Source organism: Salvia hispanica, chromosome 4, assembly GCF_023119035.1.
Source record: "Salvia hispanica cultivar TCC Black 2014 chromosome 4, UniMelb_Shisp_WGS_1.0, whole genome shotgun sequence".
NCBI classification, from domain to species: domain Eukaryota; kingdom Viridiplantae; phylum Streptophyta; class Magnoliopsida; order Lamiales; family Lamiaceae; genus Salvia; species Salvia hispanica.
Window position 1 is genome coordinate 16960657 of NC_062968.1, and position 26454 is coordinate 16987110.

At 37.0% G+C, this 26454-nt stretch overlaps 2 protein-coding genes across 2 annotated transcripts; one reads left to right on the top strand and one right to left on the bottom strand.

The window, feature by feature from the left end:
• Window positions 1-5197: 5197 nt before the first annotated feature.
• LOC125221883 (cullin-associated NEDD8-dissociated protein 1-like) lies at window positions 5198-19476 on the top strand. Its single transcript, XM_048124195.1, has 28 exons — window positions 5198-5523; window positions 5640-5809; window positions 6310-6520; window positions 7756-7921; window positions 8031-8160; window positions 8802-8916; window positions 9030-9187; window positions 9262-9385; window positions 10721-10771; window positions 10853-10935; window positions 11431-11515; window positions 11593-11694; window positions 11794-11892; window positions 12697-12807; window positions 12899-12982; window positions 13052-13192; window positions 14113-14205; window positions 14288-14409; window positions 14527-14689; window positions 14786-15025; window positions 15751-15999; window positions 16094-16270; window positions 16371-16517; window positions 16668-16784; window positions 17672-17840; window positions 17962-18039; window positions 18146-18284; window positions 19035-19476. The coding sequence occupies exons 1-28, from the start codon at window positions 5488-5490 to the stop codon at window positions 19129-19131; spliced, it is 3657 nt and encodes a 1218-aa protein (XP_047980152.1). The 5' UTR covers window positions 5198-5487; the 3' UTR covers window positions 19132-19476.
• A 1631-nt stretch (window positions 19477-21107) lies between these two features.
• LOC125224408 (protein NRT1/ PTR FAMILY 4.3-like) lies at window positions 21108-24231 on the bottom strand. Its single transcript, XM_048127804.1, has 5 exons — window positions 24021-24231; window positions 23736-23953; window positions 23175-23615; window positions 22510-22640; window positions 21108-21949 (listed from the first exon to the last, which is right to left on the bottom strand). Exons 1-5 carry the CDS (start codon window positions 24139-24141, stop codon window positions 21166-21168), a joined length of 1695 nt encoding a protein of 564 aa, XP_047983761.1. The 5' UTR covers window positions 24142-24231; the 3' UTR covers window positions 21108-21165.
• Window positions 24232-26454: the final 2223 nt, after the last annotated feature.

Here is a 26454-nt window from a genome sequence, read left to right on the forward strand (position 1 = left end):
ACATTTGCTCCTACACCAATAAATAATTAAATCCTATGTGGCATCTTGTCACGCCCGCATTTTCTAATGATAGAAAACACGGTGGATCGCGACTAGGGGGATAAAGAAACGGGAAAGAAAGGGGAAAACAACGAAACTCGGCCATAGCTCGAAATAATTGAAATAGCTCGAATAAAATCAGAGTACCATTTCGACAATCAACAACTCAAAAGAATATTATCTCAACAATACAAGAACTCAAAAGAAAGACAACAACTCAGCGGAAGCATTTCGAGAGTAGAATACTGCTATGTATGAAGACACAACATATTCTGGACATTTGATAAACATTCTTCACTTTTATGCTCAACACCCGCCGCACTCGTCACCGCTCAACCTGCACATAGGGAAAACAAATGCAGGACTGAGTACTTGATGTACTCAGTGAACAAATGCCAAAACAATTTTATAAAACAGTTATGTCATGCCGCCATTGAGTGACCTCGGGGTTTTAATTCGAAAAGGCCCGAGACACTAAAAATATTTCACAAGCACAAACTTTCAACTCATCCTCAAATCCTTTTCCTCATCATTTCAAAAACACAACCATTTCTCCTTGAGTTATTTAAGAAACTGCCATATATGTTCTTTAGAGTGTCGTGTAAGGTGGCCACTTTCCACGAGCACGAAAACCAGCCAACCCATTCGATGACTCACAGTCCTCATCGTGTACACTAGTCCAAGTAGGGACGCATCCTTACTAGGACCCGAATTCGATTAAACTCATAGTAGGGACTCACTACCCACTAAGCAATCATCAACTCATCATCTCAACAACCTCAATATCATCAACCTCAACATCAACAACCTCAACAACATGTGAACGAGAGTATGGCCACAACTCGATCACCGGACCGGCCGACCCAAAAGACGGCTCACGATCCCCAATGGTGTACACTAGCCGCCTGAGTAGGGACTCACTCCCTAGTTAGACCCAAATTCGATTTCAATAGGTCTAGTAGGGACAACTCCCTTGCTACACAAACAAAGAGACATTTCTCAAAATAAAAACATGGCATGACATACTCTTCTCAACTTTATTTTTCTCACAAAATGTATTTGAAACATAAATCATTTTTCTGTCAAGGTCGAGCATCATCTCACATCACATCAACAAGTTGAGCAAATCACAAACCACTCAATAATCAACACATATTATCACATAACATCACTTTCAATACTCTCACTTTAATCACAAATTTCACATCATGCTTGGAATTTAAATAATTGCAGACACATAAAATGATGCTCAAACCGATATATATTAAATCAAAAGCTCTTGAAAACTTTAGTTCGAAAGCCCACGGTAAAAGTTTAGTTCGAAAGCCCACCTCAATCGTTTAAAGCCTTTAACTCCTCTTTTCGTTCCATGAAACGTGTATATGTAAAACCTCATCTGGTGAAGCATCTTTAATCAGCCCAATAATTTGTTTGATTAGTCTGTCCAGTCTAGCTCCTTTATTTCCATCTGCTCATTCCATGACATCCTTGAATTAAATCACCAGCTTAATACTTTATCACTCTAAATCTATAAATTACTAGTTTGAAAAGGGAAGGCCCTATCTCTTTCTTTCTCTCCCACGTGAAGTTGAAGATAATGGGATTTGAAACCCCCAAATCTCCTCCTTCTCCCCTTCGTCGTCTTCTTCCTCTCTCAAATCTAGGCTCTTCATAAATTTGAAAATCAAGTCACTGACTTTATCTCTTTCTCAAGCTCTCACTCCCTTCTATTCTCCAATAAGATAAACTCAATCCTGACACCAGCTCCCTCGGTGATCTCTCTCTCTCTTCCATGTTCATGCTCACTGCCGCTTCTGAAATTCACCGGCGCGCGAGCTGCAACGCCGCTGTCACCATCGCACACCTCCTCCGTGGCACCGCTGCTGTCCCAGATGAGCAGCCGTGATTGCTGCTGCTGAGTACAGCCCCGTGCTGTCCGTCGCCGCCATCGCAGCACAGCCATCGTCACCTCCTCCGCCGCTGCACTTCTGTCACCTCGCATCCTCTCTCTTTTCCCTCGCTGACAACGCAGCGCTGCTGCGCTGCTGCTGTTCACGCCCAATGCCTGCACCATCGTCCTCTTCATCTCCTCCTTCGGTCTCCGTCGAAATCACAGTGGCTTGGCTTCAGCGCCGTTGCCGGTATCCACTCACGCCGCTGCTCTGGCCCACTCGAAGCCACGCTGCCATCGCCATCCATCGCAGACTACCGAAATCTTCTTCTCTTTCGTAGTTCTACTGTTCTCCTCCTTCCCTCTCGCGATTTATGTATTGTCAGTCGTGACACCGCTGCGCCGCCTCCAGTGTCTAGTCACGCCGCTGGATTCGTCAACGTTTAACCACCGCCGTCGTCCTTGCGGTGACTACTTGGCTGCTCGCTGATGTGAAGAGCTACAACTCTTCGCTGCACTCTCGTTTCTCTTTTAGATTTTGAACGAATGTGGGGAACAGATTTTTGTGAGCATGTAAATCATTGATCCTCTTTCCGTAGTGTTTTGTTGGGTATTTTGAAGGGATTAGTGGTAACAGATTTCGATGAGTGAGGAACGTGATGCTGGCGGTTTTAGGATTTGGCGAAAATTGTGATGCACGAAATGTGGAACAGAAAATAGGGAATTAGTTCGGCTGAAACACTGAAATTGACTTGGGCCAACACTAAGTGGACTTCCTCAAGGAAAAAATAATTGGGCTTTGTAAAAGAATAATTGTAATAGGTCCTTATGTAAAATTCTTCTATCGACAAAAGAAACAAAGGCTAAAATTTTCAGGTCCGCAAACGACGTCCTTTCAAAAACAAATAAAAAGGTAGAAAGGTAGAAAAAGTCGGGGTGTTACAATCTACCCATCTTAACAAAAATTTCGTCCCGAAATTTGCTTACGTCCTTCAACTAAAAAAATTTCTACATCATCTTATCTTCCAATTTCGAAGCAGCTTCCTTGTCTTGTCGCCACTTTCTAGGTTACACAAGATTATACTATACTAATTTAAATCACAAGTACGATCCCTCGTCGTTGCATAGTTACGTCGCTTAGCATCAGCTCTGCTTGTCTCGCACCCTCTTTCATGTTTGAAGCTTCATTTGTCTTCTCTATCCTCATCTTCTTGAAATCTTCCTCGCATTCTCTTTCTCTATATCGTTCAGGGGAAACGATAGGAAATAGTAAAATAGTCCACCCATTAAGCAAGCTCCAACGTTTCGCCGCATTCCAAGAACTAGAAAAAGTTTCATGGTCCACCGTCTTCCATTTAAGTTATGAAGTTTCTATTTCGTATGTCTCTTTGGTTTGAAATCGCTTTATTCTGCCTAGGAAAGTTAGATTTAGTTATCGCCTTTAATTTCTGAGTGTCTGCATGTGTTTTCAATTGAGTGGGCTAGATCTAAAGTTGTTGATCGAAATTTGTAGTTTTGTTTCAGTTTAAGTTTCGTGCATAAGTTTCCTGTTCCGCGTAGATATTACCACCTTGCATGTCAGTCAGTAGAAGTAATCTGCAGTTTCAGTTGTTCATCTTAAGTTGAGCATTTTAATTAATGGATCTTAAGTTTGAATTTATGAATCTGAGTTTAGTTATGGAGTTTGTGTTCATATTGTTTTCTGTTAATATTTGTTGAAGAATAAAACATCGCAATCTACTTTTGCTTGGACCACTTTTACTTTTGGGTTACTTTTTACTTTTGTCTTTAACTTTTCAGTTGTACCATCCAGACCTGTCAGAAAGCCACCCAGCCACCAGAGAAGCCCTGTTGTCTAAGTTTCCTCATTTAGTAACTGTTTACTTTCCACATGCCTCTGAGATACTTTGTTCCCTATTTCCTCGAACACAACCACATGTCTGTCATTTTCACGCTTACTAGTCAGTAAAGTACCATCTTTATTTCTCGCCTAGGTAGAATCTCAACCCCAAAAGCGTGGTAGCTAACCAAAACCACCCAGGAATATCACCACAGTTATCCGAACGTGTCCATCCTTGTGGGATTCGACCCTTACCTCCACTATACTAACTAGTAGAAGTAGGTTGAGGAAATTAATTTGATACCAGGTTCCGGTTGTCGTGCCAACTACTCAGCTAGGTTGGGAATCTTATCCCGATCGGTTGGATACACACTTGCATTTACACACCCGACCGAAAACCTGCACTTTCAAACCCCCACCCCCACCCCCACCCAACTAAATTACACCTCCTAGTGGGCTGAGGAAATTAATGTAAGAGCCAATATGTGCAAGAGGATACATACTCCCTCCATCAATGATTGCAAGTCCATATTTGACATGACACTGGTTTGAAAAATGTAGAAGAAAGAGTGAGGAAAAGAATTAATGAAAGGTGGATCCTACTTTTATGTATTCATATTAGTTTTATAATGAAATGTGAGTGAAATAAGGTTAGTAGAATATAGGTTCACTACTAAAAGTACTAAAAAACAATGTGACATTTATTGGTGAACGAAATGACATAATGAGATGTTTATTGATGGACAAAAGGAGTAGAATAATAATAAAAAAAAGTGGCGGCGCTCACCTATCGCTCATTAAAGCGCGCTCAACAAATGGCTGAACGCTTACCTATCGCTCATAAAAACGACGTTTTTGATGGATAAAGGGAGTAGCATACAAATAAAAACGAGATGACGGTGCTCAGCTGTCGCTCATCAAAGCGCTCAACAAATGACCGAACACTCACCTCTCGCTTATTAAAGCACACTCAACAAATAAAATCTCATTGCTATATTAAATGTTGTGACACATCATTTTTATATTTCCTAGTTTATTTAAACAACTTTAAATTTATATGATTCTCTTCATTTAAATTATTAATTTTTTTTTTGTTTTATTGTGATTTTAACAAAATTCTAATGGTACATGTTAACACAAAAAATACAAATAAAAAAAGGTAATTCAAGTACTATCTTTGCCGATTTGCAATATAATACTAATATTCATTGCAATGTTATAATAATCCAAATTCAATATATAAAATAAATAGTAAGTTAATATAATTGTCTTATATAAATGGAGTATGTTTTCATGACATCTCTCATCGAGATAATTGATTCTTAACAATCTACATACTATAATATTCGTCTATATTAAAATGCTCTGATATGATGTACTCCTGCTAGGCACTATCTAATATGCATATGAAACCTTTTTCCAAAATTGCAATTAGATGATTAAGAAAACAGAAATTACATTGCAACTCAGACTCAGGTGAAGGAACGGAAAGTCTTTTCATCCTCTGCTTTCTTCACTCCATTGAATTCCGAAGCCCTCGCCGTCCACACTCTACACTCTACACTCCATCTCGGTGCATGTTTCTCTCTCAAAATCACCGCCGCGTTAAAACGCTTATCATTCCGGAACCCTAGCCATCTGCTAGCTTCTTCGCCGGGGGATCCCCTCTATTTCAAGTGCGCGGCCGCTCTAAATTGATTACAATCGCCCTGCAAACATGGCGAACTTAGCCCTAACTGGAATATTGGAAAAGGTAAACACACCTCATTGCTGATTTCGTCCACTTTTTTTTCCCCCTCTGCCGTGTATGGCAGGCAGGATGTGATTGATTGATATTTTGAATGATTTTGGGGGTGCAACGCAATGCAGATGACTGGTAAGGATAAGGACTACAGATACATGGCAACTTCTGATTTGCTTAACGAGTTGAACAAAGAAGGGTTTAAACTCGATGTTGATCTCGAAGCGAAGCTTTCTAACATTGTCATTCAGCAACTCGATGATGCAGCAGGCGATGTTTCCGGATTAGCTGTCAAGTGGTCTGATCCCACTGCTTGCTTAATTCACTGTGTTTTGTATTTGCTTCTTAATTTTTTTTATTGATTTTTTCTCTGCTTAAATTGTTGTGAATTTTATATTACTTCAAATGATTTTCTTCAGTACCCATTTACACTCTTGCAGATGATAAAATTTCTATGTATACAATAGCTTCTAAGTTTTAGTTCTACTTTTATATTGCATGAATTAGAATGGTTGAATTGTACTGGATAGGTAAAGTAGATGCTGTATCGTTAGCTACGCATAGTTAAATGTGTTTACTTGGCAACACAACCATGTGAGTGATACATCTGTTTGTGAAGAATGAGCTTTCAGGACTACTTCCATGATATAGAGGAGTTCTTTCAAAAGGTTGCCAAACTATTATATGAACTGTCTTATCTGCATGGAGATGGAAAAGTAGATCCAGAAGTTATAGTTGTATGCTATGCTGGTGAACTATAATCTAATTATATATTGTTATGTTTCTGTAAATTCCTAGCCTTGTTCCCTTGGTGAAAAAAATCCACGAGCAGCAGGTTCTTGAGATGACTAATAAGCTTTGTGATAAATTGCTCAATGGGAAAGAGCAAAATCGTGACATTGCCAGCATTGCTGTTAAGACAATTGTTGCTGAAGTTCCTAATGCAACTGTTGCACAATCTGTTCTTGTATCCATTTCTCCCAAGTTGATACGAGGAATAGTCACACAGGTCAGTGTGATATATATTTCTTTCAGTTTTTCCTTCTACTTGACTAGCCAAATACCTTCTAAAGCAAACTAAACTAGTACCTATACTAAGCTTGTCCTGTCATTTCAATTTTGTGAGTTAGTAGAATATGTAGAAACTATCTCTGCCGGAGCGATATGGCATCATTACTCTTGAAACTTAATTGATTTTGCTTCAGATGATAACAGAGGTTTTTGTTCATGACTTCCTTTAATGGTTGGTTTTATATTCCAAATTTTCAATGAAACTGACCCTGACCAAAGGGTAAGTGACCTATAAAAGATCACCTTTTGTGTGGTGAAGCTTCTTGAAGTAAAAAAAGGTTTAGATATCGAAGTTTCTGCTCATGTTAAACATTAGGATATGTTTAAAATATTACTCCCTCTGGCCCATTAAAAATGAAACGTTTTCCTTTTTGGGTTGTCCCATTAAAAATAAAACGTTTCCTAAAAATGGAAACAACATCATCTGAACTTTTTCATATCTCTTACTTTATTCTCTCCTCATTAACTCACAAAACAACACGACATAAAATCTCGTGCTGAAAAACAAATGTTTCACTTCTAATGGGACGGAGGGAGTACGTGTTAAATGACGATGTTCACACCAGGGGGAAACTGCTGAAGATATTAAACATTAAATGGTACTCCTTTCAATTAGGCTAAGCTTATGATGAGGTAGTTGTTCAGGAGTCCAGAGGAGCTTCAAAGGTTCAGTATGGGTATAAGTAGCATGATTGGTCATGCTCCACTAGTAAGAATCTCATCACTAAAAATATCATATTTGTCTTTATATGAGTTAAAACTTAAAAAGTAGATGAAAATTATCTAGACTATGAGGTTGTGCAATTCTTGCAGCACTTTAAAGCAGATTCATGTCTTTCTGGTTTTTTCTCTATAGACTATGTGGATGCTATTAACCTGATTTTTCTAATATGTTTTGGATTCATCTAGACGAATTAAGTTTTATTAGGTTTACCATCTGACTATTGCAAAGTAGAGTAGCTACTCTCCTTTATAAAATGCACTAGAATTCTGAGAAAATTAAATGAAGTTCTTGAATAAAAAAACTAGTTATAAAGCTTTGAAGTGTTCGAACAATCAAATCAACGGTTTAATTGTGTTGTATTTTTTATGTCTTATTACAAATTTACAGCAACACGAGACGTGCCTTTTATTTTCTCTTTCCAATTAAACTTATTTTATTTCTTTCTCTAGGCGATGGGCACAGAAATCAAATGTGAATGCCTTGATATTTTGTGTGATGTTTTACACAAATATGGCAATCTAATGGCATCCGATCATGAGGTGCTGCTGAGTGCACTTTTGCCCCAGTTGAACACCAATCAGGCCAGTGTGAGAAAGAAGGCTGTTTCATGCATTGGTAAGGTTACTGATCCTAGTGTACTCTAGAACAATGTACCATTTTGTTTCGTATTCTCAAATGACCTCATAATTCCTTGAGATGGTGTAATGTAAAACTTCTGTTGCAGCATCACTGGCTTCAAGCTTGTCGGATGATTTGCTGGCAAAGGCTACAGTTGAAATCATCCTGCTTTTGAAAAACCAAACAACAAAATCAGAACTTACTCGTACAGATATTCAAATGATTGGGGCGTTGAGGTAAGTTGTTGAGCAGTTCTCTCTCTCTCTCTCTTTTTATTTTTTATTGTTACATGCGTCTATATAACTTTGCTGGCACAACATATCTACTATACTATGTTCATCAAGTTACATTACTGTTTCAAGTGCAGTTTAGGAGCAAAGTTCTAGTTGCAATAGCTCATCTCTAGGTGAAAATCTGCTCAGTTCTAGTGGATTAATAAACTAATTCTTCAGGGTTGTTCCTTTACTACATGCTACATTGTAGAAGTGAATGAATTAATTGACAGTTTAATACTCATACAGCGTTGGACTGTTAGTCTGATCCATTACTATTAGCTAGGTTGGATATAGATGCTTTGGTTTACTGGGATTGGAAAAAATTTAATTGTGCACATGTTCATTCTAGGATGGTATAGTAAAGTGGCAGTTGTTGAATCCTTATGTTGGACTATTTTATTTGGAACAAGTCTACTTGGTAATGAAGTTAAACTGAAAAGCAGACTGATTTTTAGAGGAAATTTTCTGTTCTTAATTAGAAATTCCATAGATATTTCCTAAAATGTAGTATCATTGTATTTCAATATGTGACTTTTGTAAACATGCTACTGATTTATGAGGTGTCTCATAGTGAATGATCTTTGGATTTTTTTGTTATGAAGCCGTGCTGTTGGCTATCGTTTTGGTCCACACCTCGGAGACGCTGTTCCTATTCTAATTAACTACTGTAATAATGCATCAGAGAATGACGAAGAGCTTCGTGAGTATAGCTTGCAGGTACTTTGTTTATTCTTGTTTTATTTTTATTTTTTTATTACTATTTTATTAATTTATTCTCCCACTTCTTTGTTGCATTTTTCCTTTAAGGCATCGTATATGTTCTGATGTAGGCATTAGAGAGTTTTCTACTTAGGTGTCCCAGGGATATCTCTTCCTACTGTGACCAAATCTTACATCTTACTTTGGAATTTCTGAGTCATGATCCAAATTTTACTGATAACATGGAAGAAGACACAGATGACGAGAGTTATGTGGAGGAGGAAGATGAGTATGTTTTAATATTTATTGTCTGTGAAATTATGCTCGAGAAAATATGTTCTCATGGTTATTTTATGCTTGTAGTGATAGTGCTAATGAGTACACTGATGATGAAGATGTAAGCTGGAAAGTGCGGAGAGCTGCTGCCAAATGTTTAGCTGCTTTAATTGTTTCTCGGCCTGAGATGCTTTCAAGACTATATGAAGAGGTATACAGTCTATCAGTTTTTCATCCCTGCCACTTGCTGTAACATGGAGGGTTTTACAGTTAAGTGGCTCGCATTGAGATTCTCAGAACTGAAAGACCTGTATGCTTTGGCTACATAAATTGGTTTTGAATATCATACTCATGACAGCATTCACATGGAAATCGTTATGCATGATTGTCAGTACCTGTACCTATATTTTTGTCCCCACTAGAACTGTAACTTGTCCCTGGAGGTTTTATATTGCTTACTTTTGTCCCCACTTTGGCTATTATATACTCCCTCCATCCCATAAAAATAAGGACATTTGGGACGGCATGAGAATTAATGCATAATTCGTAAAGTAAGAGAGAAGAGGAGAAGGGTAGTTAAAATAGTGTTAGTGGATGGTAGGACCCACATTACCCACATTATTATTAGTGTTTAATGGTGGCCCCTAGTGGAGTTGGGGAGAACTTTCCATAAATGGAAATAGCTATTTTTATGGAAGGACGGAAAAGGTAAGTGTCCATATTTTTACGGGACGGAGGGAGTATTATCATTCAAGAGAGACCAATTGATATATGTCATGAGATCTTAGAACTTTTTTCCAAAATAAATGGCACAAAAAGATATGAAGCTTTGTGTGAGCTGGGCCAGCTGGCAAAATTCGAAAAACTAACGAGATACACACAATATACAACTCTTTGGTTCTACTCTACTCTAAAAGATGAATGTCACGAGAGAGTGTTCTTTCTATAAGTTCTTGTTCTACTTTCTGATGAAATGCATGCAAGTAGAATGCCAACGTAGTAACTGCAGCGGATATTTTCTACAAAAGTTTATTTGGGGGAGGGCATGGAATCATGGATTTAAAACCCTTTTGGTTGATCATTAAGAAAGAGTTGAGCTTCTTATTGGTTTTTATCACATGACACAAATTTTAATAGCTGAAGATATAACAAACCAAGGCATTCATGTTAAGGGAGACTCATGTGCCAGAGCCATGTTTATTATGTATAAAATATTTGATCGTGCCCTCAGTTAGCCCTTTTTGATCTAATAACTGGTGAAAGCTTGTGGTACTACTATATACACTGTAACTGAATTCTTTCTAAAATCAAGCATATGATATAACTACCTTAAGGTTAAGCATCTATTTCTTGGTATTCATGGATGAGAGATTTTCCTTTTCTGTTAATATGGAATGTGAGAAATGTAGACAACTAGACATGATGGTCAATCGATGTTTTTTCGATATGCAAGATAAGTCCTTTCTTTTGTTCTCTGCATCTATTGTTTCTTTCACTCACGGATAAGCTGTATGAAGAACTGAGTTTGTAACCCTACTCATTTCAGGCTTGTCCAAAGTTGATTGATAGGTTTAAAGAAAGGGAAGAGAATGTCAAGGTATTAATTATATTGTGTATGTGCGACAGTGAGGCTGCTTCTTCTTCTTCTTCTTCTTTTATCTAATGGATTATGCTGTAGATGGATATCTTCAATACGTTCATTGAATTACTAAGACAAACAGGAAATGTTACAAAAGGCCAGACAGATTTTGATGAATCAAGGCAAGTGTATATTTCCTTCTTGGTTGCTTGGATTTTCTTCTGTTGTGTATTAAATCCCATTTATTAGTTTATTGCTCATAGAATTTGATGAGCTTCTGTTTGTACATAAGGCGATTAAACGAATTATGTTGCATAGTGCTTTTATTTTCTCTTATACATACTGACTTCATATTGTTAGTAGTATGTTGAATATTTTGATTTCATGTTTGTCAAACCACTGGTCTCCTGCATGTTGATTATATATCTGGAAAAAAAAAACAAACAAAAAAGATCATAGCTGGGGTAGGACTTAGCATAAACTTTTCTAGTATCTATTAGATGCTCATCATCCACTTGTGGCAATTACTAACCAAAATTGCCAATATTCTCAATGTGTTTCTTCTTTTCTGTATAGTAATATAATGATGCTCCATCCATGGAGCAAAATACACTGCCGTTGTCCGCATTTGCTGATCGGAATTTGTTTATTCTTTCTATTATTGCAACATTATGCAGTCCTAGATATCTATTGAAGCAAGAGGTGGCAAAGATTGTTCGATCTGTAAATAAACAGTTACGCGAGAAATCTATCAAGACAAAGGTAGAATAAATTACAAGATACTGTGTGGTATGCAGAATCTTGAGCACTGGGAGTTCATAACTTAGGTTGTTCTGCAGGTTGGAGCTTTCTCTGTTTTGAAAGAACTGGTGATAGTTTTGCCTGATTGCCTTGCAGAACATATTGGATCTCTGACGCCTGGAATTGAGAAAGCACTTTGTGTAAGATTTTTTCTGTTTTTCCCTTTCATGTTTTGAGTTTCATTATTTCATGTTTTCCTAGAACTTTGATTATATATTATGCATTTACCTCTTCGACAGGACAAATCTTCTACCTCAAATTTAAAGATTGAAGCTCTTGTTTTTACTAGATTAGTGTTGGCCTCACATGCTCCTCCTGTTTTTCATCCGTACATCAAGGTAGTGTCTAATCAAGTTGGTCACTGATTTATATAGTTCCTCAACTATTTGTTACATGAATGTCACAACACAATTATTTTTTGTTTAGTTTTTTGTTTTCTTCAGAATCAGATTAGTACGTCTATTTTTATTATTAATACTTTGGGGAACTTACATTTTTAATCCCTTAAGGGTAATGGACTTGTTAGTCAATTTCGAGTTATAGCTTTTTATGCATACAAACAAAGGATGCTATAAATGATATTTAACACTTAATGCTTGTCATGGCACAATAACGTTTGTTTTTTTAATCCTTTTATTGTTTCCAGGAGGTCTGGTTTTCTGTATTTATATTTTTATTCTGGTTTATATACATGTTGCATTTCTCAATGTTTATGGATGTTTGGCGAGGATTGTGCTGGAACTTCACTTGATGAGAGAGATGCCATACAATGGAAAATCACTCCTGTAGTACTTACTAGTTAATATTAAGAGCACAGACCTCTATACTGAATGTTTAACGATATATCAGGGGGTAACAGGACCTGTTTAGCTTTCTTGCCTGAATCTTGGGTCTCGAGGCTTTGATTCTTTCATTTAGTTCTGTGCTGATATAAAGTTTGGTGAGCTTTAATATCAGGCTGAAAAAAGTTCTCCTATTTTCTGCCTAATTAGATAAATACTTTGGCTGTAATGATTTTATCATTCATTTTGTATTATTCCTTTAAAATAATTGTATGGTTGATGTTCATGAATTTGAAAATGTTCTAATTCTATGAAATATTGTCATAGTTCTGTACTGAGTATCTGTGCCTGTTTTCTTAGGCAATATCTGCTCCAATCATATCTTCTGTTGGTGAACGGTATTATAAAGTTACAGCAGAGGCATTAAGAGTATGTGGAGAACTTGTTCGTGTCGTGCGACCAGATATTGAGGTTTTCTTCTTATCATTTGAACATTTGAACCTATAGCTTACTTGTTAGGAGTATTTACCTCTGAAAATGTAATTTTTATCTTTTTGTCCAGGTATTTGATTTTGATTTTAAACCCTATGTCCATCCTATATATGCTGCTATCATGTCACGTTTGACCAATCAAGATCAGGATCAGGTTAGCAACAGTCTTGCAGCTATATCCTGTGCTCTTTCTATTATCATGTCTTACTCCTATCCTTTGCAGGAAGTGAAAGAATGTGCAATTTCTTGCATGGGACTTGTGGTTTCTACATTTGGTGATCATCTCGGGGCAGAGCTACCTTCATGCCTCCCTGTGCTTGTTGATCGAATGGGAAATGAGATTACTCGTCTTACAGCTGTCAAGGTTAGTCATTTAATGGATTTTGATTTATATAACACTAATTTTTTTTTTCTTTTATATACAACTATGTGCAAGTTTTCATTATTGGACAAACTTTGTATTCTGAGTTGGATGTTCCTTTATGTTATGTGGGTCTAGCAAACTAATCCTTCTATCTCCAAAATTTTAATCAACTTCCCAAAGATGGAGTATGATGACTGAGAAATGGGTGGTGTTATTGGTTATTGGGTACATTTAATGGATTTTGATTTATATAACATTTTATGATTTTTTTTTTCTTTTATATACAACTATGCACAACTTTTCATTATTGGACAAACTTTGTATTCTTAGCTGGATGTTTCTTTATGTTACATGGGTCTAGCCATCTAGCAAACATACCTTCTATGCCCAAAATGTTAATTAACGCCCCAGAGATGGAGTATGGTGACTGAGGAAATGGGTGGCGTTATTGGTTATTGGGTACACAAGAAGCTGCCTGCATGTGGTCCATGACTGGGATGGTGTTTTGTTTACTTAAATGTATGAATATAATGTGTGTGTGTCCACCAGCTTCTCTATGAGAAATGCACATGGATGCATGATGCCTTTGGTAACAAACTGCGCACAAATGAACCTAAGAAGAAATGAGGAATAGTGCTGATAGCTATTTAGTGACTGGAGATTGATATGCATCAAATTGTAACATGACTTTGGTTACTCTATCATCTCATCTGCCACTTAGTCCAATGGGTGAATGGTGAACCCATAAACTGCATGAACATTATTTATGTTGCATCACCTAGCTGTAAGGACTTCTTCTGTTTGTTTAAGCAGTGGAGTATTATCAACTAAACATATATGAATCATTTTGAATGACACGTTACATTTGGTTTACTGTTTCATTTGTAAATCGCCATACCCTTATTCTATTTTTTTTCCAGGCATTTGCTGTCATTGCTGCTTCTCCTCTGCACATTGACCTATCGTGTGTTTTAGAGCATGTAATTTCTGAGTTGACTGCATTTCTAAGAAAGGTATAACCTACTACTCTTCCCTTTCAAGTGAATTTTTCCATATGGTGTAAACCGAGCTGTTTTGATTGTTCTACTTGAATAGGCCAATCGAGCGCTAAGACAGGCTACACTTGGGACACTGAACACACTTATTGTAGGATATGGCGACAAAATTGGTTCAGCTGCTTATGAAGTCATTGTTGCTGAGCTTTCAACTCTGATCAGGTTTAACAATATTTGATCTATTGTCAATGCACCAAACTATTGCTGGCTTTTTTTTTTTTTGTTAACGAGATAAGTTTCCATTTGTAAATCTTGATTCTACCTTTTTTTTCTTTTCAGTGACTCAGACTTGCATATGGCTGCTCTTGCATTGGAATTGTGTTGCACATTAATGGCTGACAAAAGATCTGGTCCGACTGTCGGTCTGACTGTCCGAAATAAAGTTCTGCCACAAGCTCTGACTTTAATTAGAAGCTCTCTGCTCCAGGGCCAGGCCCTTCTGGTACTAATTAGTAATTTTATATTTCATTGATTAATACATGTTATAGCCTTATAAAAAGTTTGATTCTCTTTTACTCTGTCTTTTGGAAAATCACAGGCACTACGAAATTTCTTCACTGCGCTGGTTTACTCGGCCAACACAAGCTTTGATGTACTGCTTGATTCTCTTCTTTCTGCTGCCAAACCATCTGCCCAGGCTGGTGCTGTTGCGAAACAGGCTTTATTCTCAATTGCTCAATGTGTGGCTGTTCTCTGTCTATCTGCTGGCGACAAAAAGTGTTCCTCTACAGTTAACATGCTTACAGACATCTTAAAAGCTGATAGCAGTACCAACTCTGTATGCAAATCTGGTTTTGTCTACACCTTAATTTTCTCTGAAGCTCTATTTATAAGTTACTATTAGTTCTGAAGTAGGCATTATCTTGATGAATGTTGTGCTCAAACTTATGCCCATGGCATAAACTTGTACATTTATTACAAACCCTAACTAAACAAACTGGCTCACCCATGCTGTAAGTATTTGCTTGAGTCTGGAACCTTCTTCAGATCTTTGATGTCACGAGAACTTTATTGAACTATAACTGAGTCTGGTCCTAAAATATTTTTATTTGCTATTAGAATAGTTAATAAGGCAGGTTCTAAGATATATTATTATGGCCAATGTAAAAGAAACAATTACATATTATATGTAAGACTGGATTGTTGGATAATGGATATAATACTTGGCAGCTTGTGCCTGTTGACTGTGGGACAGATCACAGATGTTGTGAACATGTTGAAAGTAAATACAAAAAGCCTTACATGCTTTCAATAATTCTGTACTATTTCTTGTATGGCACTTACATGTTGAAGGTAAATACACAAAGGGCACAATCTTCCTTTGTGATTTAGAAATTATTTTTCCTTTTTCTTTGCATTCTATATGTTGTATTGTTTTTTCCGCCATATCTTATGGTTCTGTAAGCTCATGAAGTTCATTTGTTCAATCCTTATTGCACAATAAAGTTTTGGTTATATGGCATATATCCAGTGCTCTTATGGTTTTGCCGTTATTTCTCATAGGCCAAGCAACATCTCTCCTTGCTGTGCTTGGGAGAAATTGGCAGGAGAAAAGATTTAAGTTCTCATGACCACATAGAGAACATTGTTATTGAGTCTTTCCAGTCGCCATTTGAAGAAATAAAATCCGCTGCATCTTATGCCCTGGGAAACATTGCAGTCGGGAATCTGCCTAAATATTTGCCTTTCATCTTGGACAAAATTGATAATCAGCAAAAGAAGCAGTATCTGTTGCTCCATTCTCTGAAGGAGGTGTGTTCCTCTTAGATCCATGCATTTAAGAGATACTAGTGTCTTCTGATTATTTAGTCATACTTGAACTTGATAAACACTCACCTTCTTATAGGTCATCGTGAGACAATCTGTAGATAAAGCTGAATTTGATGATTCCAGTGTTGACAAGATCACTAAATTGCTATTTAACCACTGTGAAAGTGACGAAGAGGGTGTTCGTAATGTGGTGGCTGAGTGCCTGGGGAAAATTGCTCTTATTGAGCCTGGTAAACTTGTTCCTGCTCTTAAGGTATCTACTAAAAATAAGTAATGTGCTTTTGAGCTTTTCTATAAGCATAATACACCTGATATTTCTTGCATTGAGTAATATACTTGAAATATTCTTGCAGGAGAGGACATCCAGTCCTGCTGCATTCACCCGGGCAACTGTTGTTATAGCAGTGAAATATTCTATAGTTGAGCGGCAGGAGAAAATTGACGAGATTCTGTACCCAGAGATTTCTACTTTCTTGATGCTTATCAAGGATCAAGACCGGGTAATTGTCAGAAACCCACTTTGAATAAATTTTAAGAGTCATCAGTTTTCCCAATGTTTTGGTTAGGAGAAGGAATTGCATTTTAAATACCTCATTTGAAGATCCTTGACCATAAATGCAAATTTTCACGGTTTATTGGTCTATATGCAGCATGTGAGACGTGCTGCTGTTTTGGCCCTGAGTACTGCTGCTCATAATAAACCAAACCTGATAAAGTCGCTGTTACCAGAGCTATTGCCACTCCTCTATGATCAAACAGTAATAAAGGTAAGTGCTTCAGTATAACTCACAATCATAGATAATGTACCTTCCAAATGCTATCAGATGCATTCCCGTTGACCAGGAGTGTGTTCATATTCTAAGATGCTTGTCTTAAACCAATCAACACTTTTCTTAAATAAGCAAATGATTCTATTTGGCATGGCTGTATATTGTTACCTTTTATCATGTCAGCCTTAAAATGGAAACTATTCTTTATAATGGATGCGATTTTAAATTGCCTCCTTTTACTTATGTAATACTATTATGAAGCAAGTTCCTTTCAATTGTTCCGACTACACTCTTCTGGTTGAAGTATATTGCATTCATTGAATTAAGGGTTACTTCATGGCCTGACCTTGGGCCAAATAACCAAACGACCCGACCTTCATAATTATCAAAACAAATCGTGACTTTAGGAGAAGTTGCAATATGACCCATGCCTAAATTTTAGGCTCAAAATTATGGGAGGCCCGAATCTGTTTTAAATTTAACACGGCATCGAGTTTGGGGCTTCCACATCAGAATATTAAGCCAGGAAATGCAGGCCTGGGCCATAATTGCAACATTTTGAATAAGGTCAGGTTTCCCTTCTGAGATTTGTGAGGATTGGGCCATTTTTGCAACTTGACCCAAAGGTCAGGCCATAAACTACGATTAATCCTTGAATTTAATGGCATACAGGCCCCTCCTGAATTCATGCATGCTATATGGTTTTCTGCCTTATAACTATTCATGATGTTGTCGATTCTTCTCAAGCAAAACATTTTCTCTCTTTTTTGGCTTGCTTAAATGTAACACCCCACATTTTGTTATCACTTTATTTGCCTATAGCAGCAGCATAATATTTGGAAATAGGAACTTATAAAGTATTATTCTGAAATTTCTCTTTGCAGAAAGAATTGATCCGGACAGTAGATCTTGGCCCTTTCAAGCACACAGTAGATGATGGGCTTGAATTGAGGAAAGCTGCTTTTGAATGTGTGGACACTTTGTTAGAAAGTTGCCTTGATCAAGTCAACCCATCTTCGTTTTTAGTACCATACCTCTTATCTGGTTTAGATGGTAAGCAAACATTTGAAGCACCAATCATCTTCTCCTTGGTCTCTGCACTTCCGTTGGTTGTTATATGTGCCAAACAAGTGACAATTGAGTTTCAAATCTCATACCTTTTCATTGTTTGTAGATCATTATGATGTTAAAATGCCTTGCCATCTTATCCTTTCAAAGTTGGCTGATAAGTGCCCATCTGCTGTTTTGGCAGGTATGCCCATTTATTACTATATATTTTCAGAATATTCTAATATTTACTTCCTGCTCTTATACGAGTACGTTTTATACATTATAATGTAATTTACATGGACTTCCAGTATTGGATTCGTTGGTGGATCCTCTCCAGAAGACCATCAATTTTAGGCCCAAGCAAGATGCGGTCAAACAAGAAGTAGATCGTAATGAAGACATGATCCGAAGTGCCCTTCGAGCGATCGCATCTTTAAACCGAATAAGGTATATTTATATCTCAAAAGGAATATTCTTTTTTTACATTCCCCTGAACTCTGGTCATACTCATTGTCCAAGATGATAAGAAATCCAACATAAGTTACAAATTCTTGATCTTTCTAGATGAGGTGATGGCATGCTTTTGCTTTTTCTTTGAACTCTCCACAAAATCCTATGCATTCTGCTCTGCTCTGTCACTGCAATTTTTCATGTTAGGTGTATTTTTTATGCCATCTCTTCTCCAGTAGAAGTCTAAGGGAGAGAAAATCTATCCTGTTTATGAGATTTTTTTTTTCTTTCGGGCCCCATACCTTCTATACTAATTGTGATGCACTTTGAGGCTTTGTTTGGATTGCTAAGTGAGAGATTATCAATGTCTACTGTTTACTTGATTTAAAACTATGGATGTCTAATATTTACTTGATTTAAAACTCTGGATAACAAGATGCCCATGATTTGTAATTCACTAAGTGGTTGATTCGGGAGATGGGATCCATATGCTTCTTGTTATACATGTGAAGTATTTATTAGTTTCACAATATACGACATTCCATCCACAAAAAGATACCCACTAATTTACATTTCCCAATGTATCTGATCTTATGAAGCATCTTCTGATGATTCATCTTGCTTTGTCTGTAAATAATGTTTCAGATTCACAATTTCCTATATTAGTGAAAATATCTAGAAGATAATGTGTTGATAAAAGCTTGATATTTTAACTCTTTTACGCCCTGGTTTTTTGTTCATTTGCAGTGGAGGAGATTGTAGTCACAAGTTTAAGAATCTTATGAATGAAATTGGCAAGTCCAAGACATTATCTGAGAAATACTCATCCATCCGGAATGAATGACATTGCTACATCCGATGAGCCTTGCAGACATCGGTGAACCTGTGATACTGATCAGAGGGTTGTACTACACACTGTTTATGCAAATGCCAACATGTGAGGCTAAATTATGTAAAGAAGTGATCTCATCGTGATGTCTGGGTATTTATCTGGTATTAGGATCATTGACCCAGAATGACATATCCTCGATTTTTCACCATTAAATCTTCTCTCTGTTATTTTGGCTGGTGCTATGTAAATTAGTGATAGTTTTCAATTATTTTGCATTAGAAGAGGAAAGATTAAAAGATCATGAATTATTCTATTTTCATTTTCTGTCCATTAGTAACTGATACAAGTACTTTATTATCCATTGACTACAAAACCAAGAAATTTATCTCGAAAATTCTCACTGCCCTCATTTCATTGCAAGTACGTTCAATTAAATTTTGCTCTTTCTGTTTTCCAGTTACGACCAATGACTCAAATGAAAGAAACGTGTACAGTGTACTTATGCATTAATACCATTCTCCAAACTATTAGCAATGACAAATGGGTATTCACCGATAATCCACTTTTTTTGTTTGTGTGCATCTTTCAATGCTTATTAACGAAATTTTGTTCATGACAACCACCAACTATGAAAGAATTAAGAAAGAAACAAAATAGGAGTAAGTTGGTATGCATATTTATTAAGAGGGCACATTTTGGTGTGTTCAACAGATTTATATATTGAATTGGGATGGGTGGATCGTGGATGCAGACATAGTAAATGGAAAATAATAAAAGCAATACGATATCAGTATTGAATTTGGCCATACCAAATGCAATACATTGAATTTCAATATATTGGAAATTTCAATAAGCTAAAGATATGGTTTTTATTTATATTGAATTTTGGCCGTACCGACCCATCCTTAGCTATGAGGCCGAACTAAGGAACTTATAATAGATGTGTGCTGTGGATAACCTTATCCGTTGTCACAAATGATGTGTTTTCGAAAGTAGTTGATAGTAAAATTTCTCGCAATACATGTGTATTTATGAGATAAGAAGCAGCATGTAGCATTTTACCCTTACAGAACCTGCCATACATGGTAAAGTAGGGTAAGTTATCATCAATATAACCCAACAATGCAAGATGGATCGAGAAAGCTAATTCTAAAAGCAAGAAAAAAGGTTATATTGATTTTGCAATGGAAGGGCCATTCATGCTCATCTTTTAGGCAACACAGTAGCATCAAAAAAATTGGTGGTTGGAGGATATACAAAGTGGGGCACATGGTTGAGACATGTTTTTTTTTTTCTGTGAAAAAAGGTAAATCATTCATATTAAGAAAATGAGAACGATGTGTGTCATCTTTCATTTTGTCTCATCATTATTCATAGATTTTGTAGTTGCCTTCTTTGCCATCTCTTTCTCATAGAAAAAAAAAATACTAGTGACCAGAAATTAATGGTTCTTCTGTTTACTCTTTTTGTTATTGTGTAGCGGCACTATGTTCATTGAGCATGCATTAACAGAACAATTAACAGTGGTTGCACTAGAGCAAGGAACCCACAAATACGACTGCTAAAATAGTAGACGTAGACAACGCCGGAAACATTTTCTGTGTCAAACATCGATAAATTACTGTTTTTCGGAGTTTATTTTTAATTTCTTAGCTTTCGTTTTATTTTCTTTTAGGCCCTTAGGATTTTCCAACCGCTTATAAATAGTGGGTGTCTTTGTTTCGATTATTTACGATTTCAAGAAACTGAAGTTTCTCTAATTACTCACTAAGTTAAGTAATTCTTTATACGTTTTCGCATCAATTGGTATCAGAGAAATGTGGGTTTGTAGGCACACTTTCAGTTCCTATAGTGTGACGAGAGGATGTTAGTTTTGATTTCGTTTTGGGATTGCCGCCCACACAAAGACAGAAAGATTCGATTATAATTGTGGTTGATCGATTTCCTAAGATGACACATTTTGTTCCATGCAACAAAACATAGTAGTATTAAATAAAAACCAATATATGACATATATCTACAATATTTATTCCGATAAACTGAAATTCATACAACGTTAATATCGCCACTCCCTCCACGTTTGAAGCCAACGGAATACCAATTCGACCAAAACAAATAATTAAGAAAATTAAGAAAACTAAGCAGCGCAAGCAGCCAATAAAACAGATCCAAGCGATCATTATCAAGATTATTATCCGTGAGCCACCCCACTCCCACCGCCGACGCCGACGCCGTCACTCTATCCACAAGCGACACCAGCACCGAGCTCAGAAAAAACCCGAACGAGTAAGAACAGTAAGTAATCGCCGTCAACGAGGCCCGCATCCCCCCCGCCGGCAGCGGCTGCTTGTAGAAGAACTCCAGCAGCCCCACCGCCGTCAGCATCTCCGACACCCCGAATATCACAAACTGCGGCGCCAGCCACCACACAGAGAGGAGGGAAGTGGTGTTGCGTCGCTTGTGCTCGACGAGGGCGGCGGAGATCATGGAGAAGGTGGAGAGGAGGAGGCCGGCGGCGATGCGGGGGAGGGGGGAGGAGAGGGAGAGGGAGTCGTAGAGGGGGACGAGGAGGAGGAGGAGGAGGTACGGGATGGATTGGAGGGAGGCGGGCGGGATGTGGAAGTCCAAGGATTGAATGAGGCGGGTGTTCATGGAGGAGGCTTGCTGGACGGAGAAGGTCTGGAGCTGGGCGAGGATGGTGTTGAACATGATTGTGCACAGGAAGATTGGTGTTATTGAGATTAGGATTTTTACTTGTTCCACTTTCTCCCACCTGCACACTCTCCATCCGCTTTCTTCCTCATTCTTGATGCAGGCCTTATTCAAGAATCTGCAAAAAATATAAATAATTATGTATTCATAAATTGGGTGGAATCAACTTTAGCTAATTATTTTAAAAAACTAAAACATGTAGAATTGAAATTAAAAACAACAAAAAAAATGGGACTCCATTAAAAAGTTGACAATAAAATATACACTGTAGTCTCAATTTCAATTGGTAATATAGGTGATTTCCACGCCAAGTGGCCAACCATATATATGGAGTGTTTTTTTTAATACTATCTAAGCTTATTAGAAATTGGATATTGATGAAAACAGTATATTTAAAGACAAATGTAACTCTTCATTTATTTTTGGTTTTTGGAGTAGATAAAAAATTAAGTGTTTAAACACAAAGGAGCTCTTTATTTTAATTTTGGTTGGTGGAATAAAAAATATGATCTAGTTTGATCAGCACTGAGGTAACCATAACCTATAGTCGGCTATGCAATGATACAGTACCATTTAAAATTATAATTTAATTGATCCCAATATATATAACAAAAAGGTGGCGAATTCGTGACGTGTTGAAATTGATTTTAAAAGGGAAATATACATAAATCAAATTACCTGAATCTTTGGCTCAGTTGACTATTGGGAACACTGTCGGAAATGGGCTTGTCAGTACTAGGCTCCATGGAGTGGCTGCCCTGATCAGATTGGCACACTTGCTTTCTCTTCAAAGTTGCAGCCACAATCACCTAAAACAAAAACAAAGCTCGAATTGTAAATTATTTTTCTAGAAAAAACATTGGATTAAATATTGGAGGGAATGTGATTTTTTTATGATGCATTTAATTTTCATTCGAGTACATTATACTATACGTTCAATAAAAGTGTTCTCATGTTAGTGTAACAATCCGATTTTTATTTAACTCACATCTAGATCCATATATATTTATAAGTAATTCATGAAAAATATATATGTGCGTACGTTGGCCTAGTGGAATAATAGTTAATGATCGAGCCAAATATCTCAAATTCGAGTCTTTAAATTGTCTGTTTATTTAACCATTTAGATGCATAAAATAAGTTGACAAAATTGGGTGCTATGGACATTTTCTAATTAAAGGGCATCTTTATTATGGCCTTATGGGCGAGGAGATTGGTGCCACTATGAATGCTTCTTTGTGCATCACATGAATTTTTAATTTACTTTTTTCTCTAATTTTTTATATGCAAATTGTGACATAAATAATTATGCAAAATAACTAAAAATAAATAAAAATACCAACCTGTACAATAGGGGTGAAGACGCTTCCCTGAGGAGGCTTGTTCCGGTAGAAAAACGTGCCGGAGATCATAGTGATGATCCCCATGGCCATGACGGCTGCCGAGACCCCAAACCCTACGTCCATGCCCGAGTGGGTCTGGACGTAGACAAGGAGGGTCAAGGCTATGAGTTCGCCCACTGAGAAGGCAAAGTAGGCAGCATTGAAGTAGGATGATAGTTTCTTGGATTGCTTTTCATCCCTTTGGTTGAACTGGTCAGCCCCATGAGTTATCATGTTAGGCTTAAGGCATCCACTCCCTAACGCCACCAAATAGAGAGCCACAAAAAATATTAGGGCTTGGAACCCTTTGGCCTCCTCACACTGCGTGCTCTCGTTTAGCATGTCGCACTGCGGTGGCTTCAGTTGGGGCAGATGGGCTTGCACCGATAGCAAGATCAAACCCTGCATCAATTTATATACTTCATTAGTATGAAGTTTTTTTGAAAGTATTTCAAAGAGAAAACCATGAGGGTTTTGTCCAAAGTGGATAATATCATACTAAATAGTAATGTAAATATATACCGAAAGTTCGAGGAAGGCAAAGATGAGGATGGTCCAAAAGCAGCCGAGAAAAGAGTCGGAAAGGTAGCCACCGAGGAGAGAGAGGAGGAAGATAGTTCCAATAAAGTTAGTGACTGTGTTTGCAGATTTGGAGAGGGAAAAGTGCATCTCGTTGATGACATAGGTTATCAGATTATTCCCAACTGCAGCTATAGCCATTATCTCAAATCCTTGAAGCCCTGCACATTATTTACTCCATGTCACAACAATATTATACTTTAATTTTCTTTTATATGAATATAGTACCTAGAACAAAGGCAGCAGCTCTCATGCCTCCATGCTTGAGGGGGTTGGAAGGCCTTCCTCTCCAATCAAGACTGCTTTCTTCAGCAATCTTTGCTGTTGTTGGCTTTAAATCGGCCTCCATAGTGTTTACTGCACCTTCAAAAGGTTTAGTACAGGCTACAGCCTTGATTTGTGTGTGTGAGAGGGAAAGGGAGAGAGAGAAAAGTTTGGTTGATGGTAGATTTTTTAGTGAATTCAAGTGTGGCTGGAGTGCAATATATATAGTAAGAGCTTCGGCATATATGTTGTGTATGACCAACAGTCACCACCACCACTTTCTAATACACTTCACACAAACTTCTTTGTATTAGAAAAAATAAAACAAAGGGAGTACTTTCCATTGTAATTTCCATCTCTCTACGATGCAGATCTGGACAATTGGGCTCAACAGATAAAGTTACAAAATAGTAAAATTTTTAGGCCCATAGCCCATTAGCCTATTTTGAGAGCACCCTTTATTTATTACTAAGTCTTTTTTAATATTTTAAGAATTACTCCTACATGTAAATAAAGGTTGCCCCTAGTAAATCATTAAATTTCCATTAACTATCTTTTAAATTTTAATTGTATCAGACAATGTAAAACAAATGTGTTAGTTGACTATCCTAACAAAAACTACCTTTTTAATTAAATCAGACAACATTAAACTACGTGTTGTTGACTTTCCTAACAATATAACGATAGTATAATTCATATAGAATCATCTCATAAACTTGTTACATGCAGTTAAATATTTGTTGTATACCCATAACGAAACTGAAAATGTTCATTTTTTTTAATATTTTAATGTAATTGGATTAACTTGATTGATCGGTTATTGTTAGAGCATCTTCAATGTCGGCTAGCCAACCGGCTAGCCGATTCGTGTCGCTAGCCGGTCGGCTAGCCGAACCATTGGATTAGGCTAGCGGGAAATCGGCCAAATTTTCGGCGTAGGCTAGCCGATTGCGTGTCACTGGCCGATGCGCTGACCGCCATTGTGGCGTGTCGATCGGCCAACGATCGGCCAACGCTATTTAAATTTTTTTTTTAATTTTTGAAAAATTATATAATGTATTTTTTTAATGTTTTTTTTTATGATTTTTTTTTAATTATGTAATTTTTAAATAGGCACACACATTCAAGGAATACTAATATTTTTAATGTTTTTTTTTAATAAATTAGTAAGAAGTAGAGTGGAGCGGTGGCTCGTGTGAGGAGTAGAGTGGGGCGGTGGCCTATTTGCATTGGAGATGCTCTTATAATGATACATCATTTAAGTATGGAGGTGCGGAGTGCACGCTTATTTGAATTCATTATGATGTTATGGGCGAAGCTCCTTAATAGATGAACAAGGGTCCGGGGGCAGCGCCCCCGAGTAGCGGGGTCCAAGGGGCGGAGCCCCTGGCTGGGGTCGAGCCCAGGTCAGCTTGGAAATTTTTTATTTCCAACGAAGTTGCTGTATTAGAAATTCATCTGAAAATATAATTTCTGAAAGTCAAAGGACTAATTTGCAATTTCGGAAACTTTTTGAAAATTAGTTATTTTCGGTTAATATTCCCAACGGATGCACTGTTTCATCAGCAGCTGCACCGGTTCGTCTTCTTCAAAATCTGATCAATTCTTCTGGTTCAAAGATCTCGAATACACATATGAATTTTCTGAATTCTCTGAATTTTATCTGATCAAACAAGTTTGGTAGAACACCGAAATTGATTTGATCTGAAAGTGATTATCACGACTTTCAGATATCCGTTTTTCTGTTCTATAGATTGAATCTCCCTAACATTTTTTATACAAATCACTCCTTCCTCCCTAAAAGAATATATTTATTTAGTTTTATAGCTTCTATTTCTTCAACTTAAACTATCTTACATTAAAAACAATTGTCTTTGTGCTAGTATATCTCATTTGGTGTTTTGAGGATCTATAAATAGTGGCACTACTAAATTTCATATATCTCAAAAATGTATAATCTGAAAATAATACTACTAAAAGAGTTGGACACATGGAAACGACCGGGATGCCCCATTTTGACCACTTTCTTTCAACTTCCATTTTCATTTTTTTAAAATGTCATTATATTTCTTCAGAAATCTGAAAAGCAGATTATTGTATGCCGTTTAATATTATCTGTATTCAAAGGTCAACCTCAATAAAAAGCAATTGGTTTCATCGTCATTGGTGAGTGTATTTGTTTGACATATTCACTGCTTCCTCACATGCTTCTTGTATATCCATAACATACAACACTTTTTAACACCACCACGGCCATAGCCCCACCTCCCCCTCTCCCATTCCAATACAAATATATAAATAAATATATTTACAGAAAAGTTCATTCCAGTAATTTTCTGTATCTAATTACTAGTAATATTAATATGGAAAGAAACCAAACCAAGGAAAATATTTTTTA

Bases quoted from the DNA above. Each gene is read 5' to 3' on its own strand.
- LOC125221883 (XM_048124195.1), top strand. From the start codon at position 5,488: ATGGCGAACTTAGCCCTAACTGGAATATTGGAAAAG. The intron at 9,188-9,261 runs GTATGTTTTAAT...TTATGCTTGTAG, and splicing joins TATGTGGAGGAGGAAGATGA to TGATAGTGCTAATGAGTACA. The intron at 16,518-16,667 runs GTAATTGTCAGA...GTCTATATGCAG, and splicing joins TTATCAAGGATCAAGACCGG to CATGTGAGACGTGCTGCTGT.
- LOC125224408 (XM_048127804.1), bottom strand. From the start codon at position 24,141: ATGGAGGCCGATTTAAAGCCAACAACAGCAAAGATTGCTGAAGAAAGC. The intron at 23,954-24,020 runs GTACTATATTCA...AATAATGTGCAG, and splicing joins AGCTGCTGCCTTTGTTCTAG to GGCTTCAAGGATTTGAGATA. The intron at 22,641-23,174 runs GTTGGTATTTTT...TTTTTGTTTTAG, and splicing joins TCTTCACCCCTATTGTACAG to GTGATTGTGGCTGCAACTTT.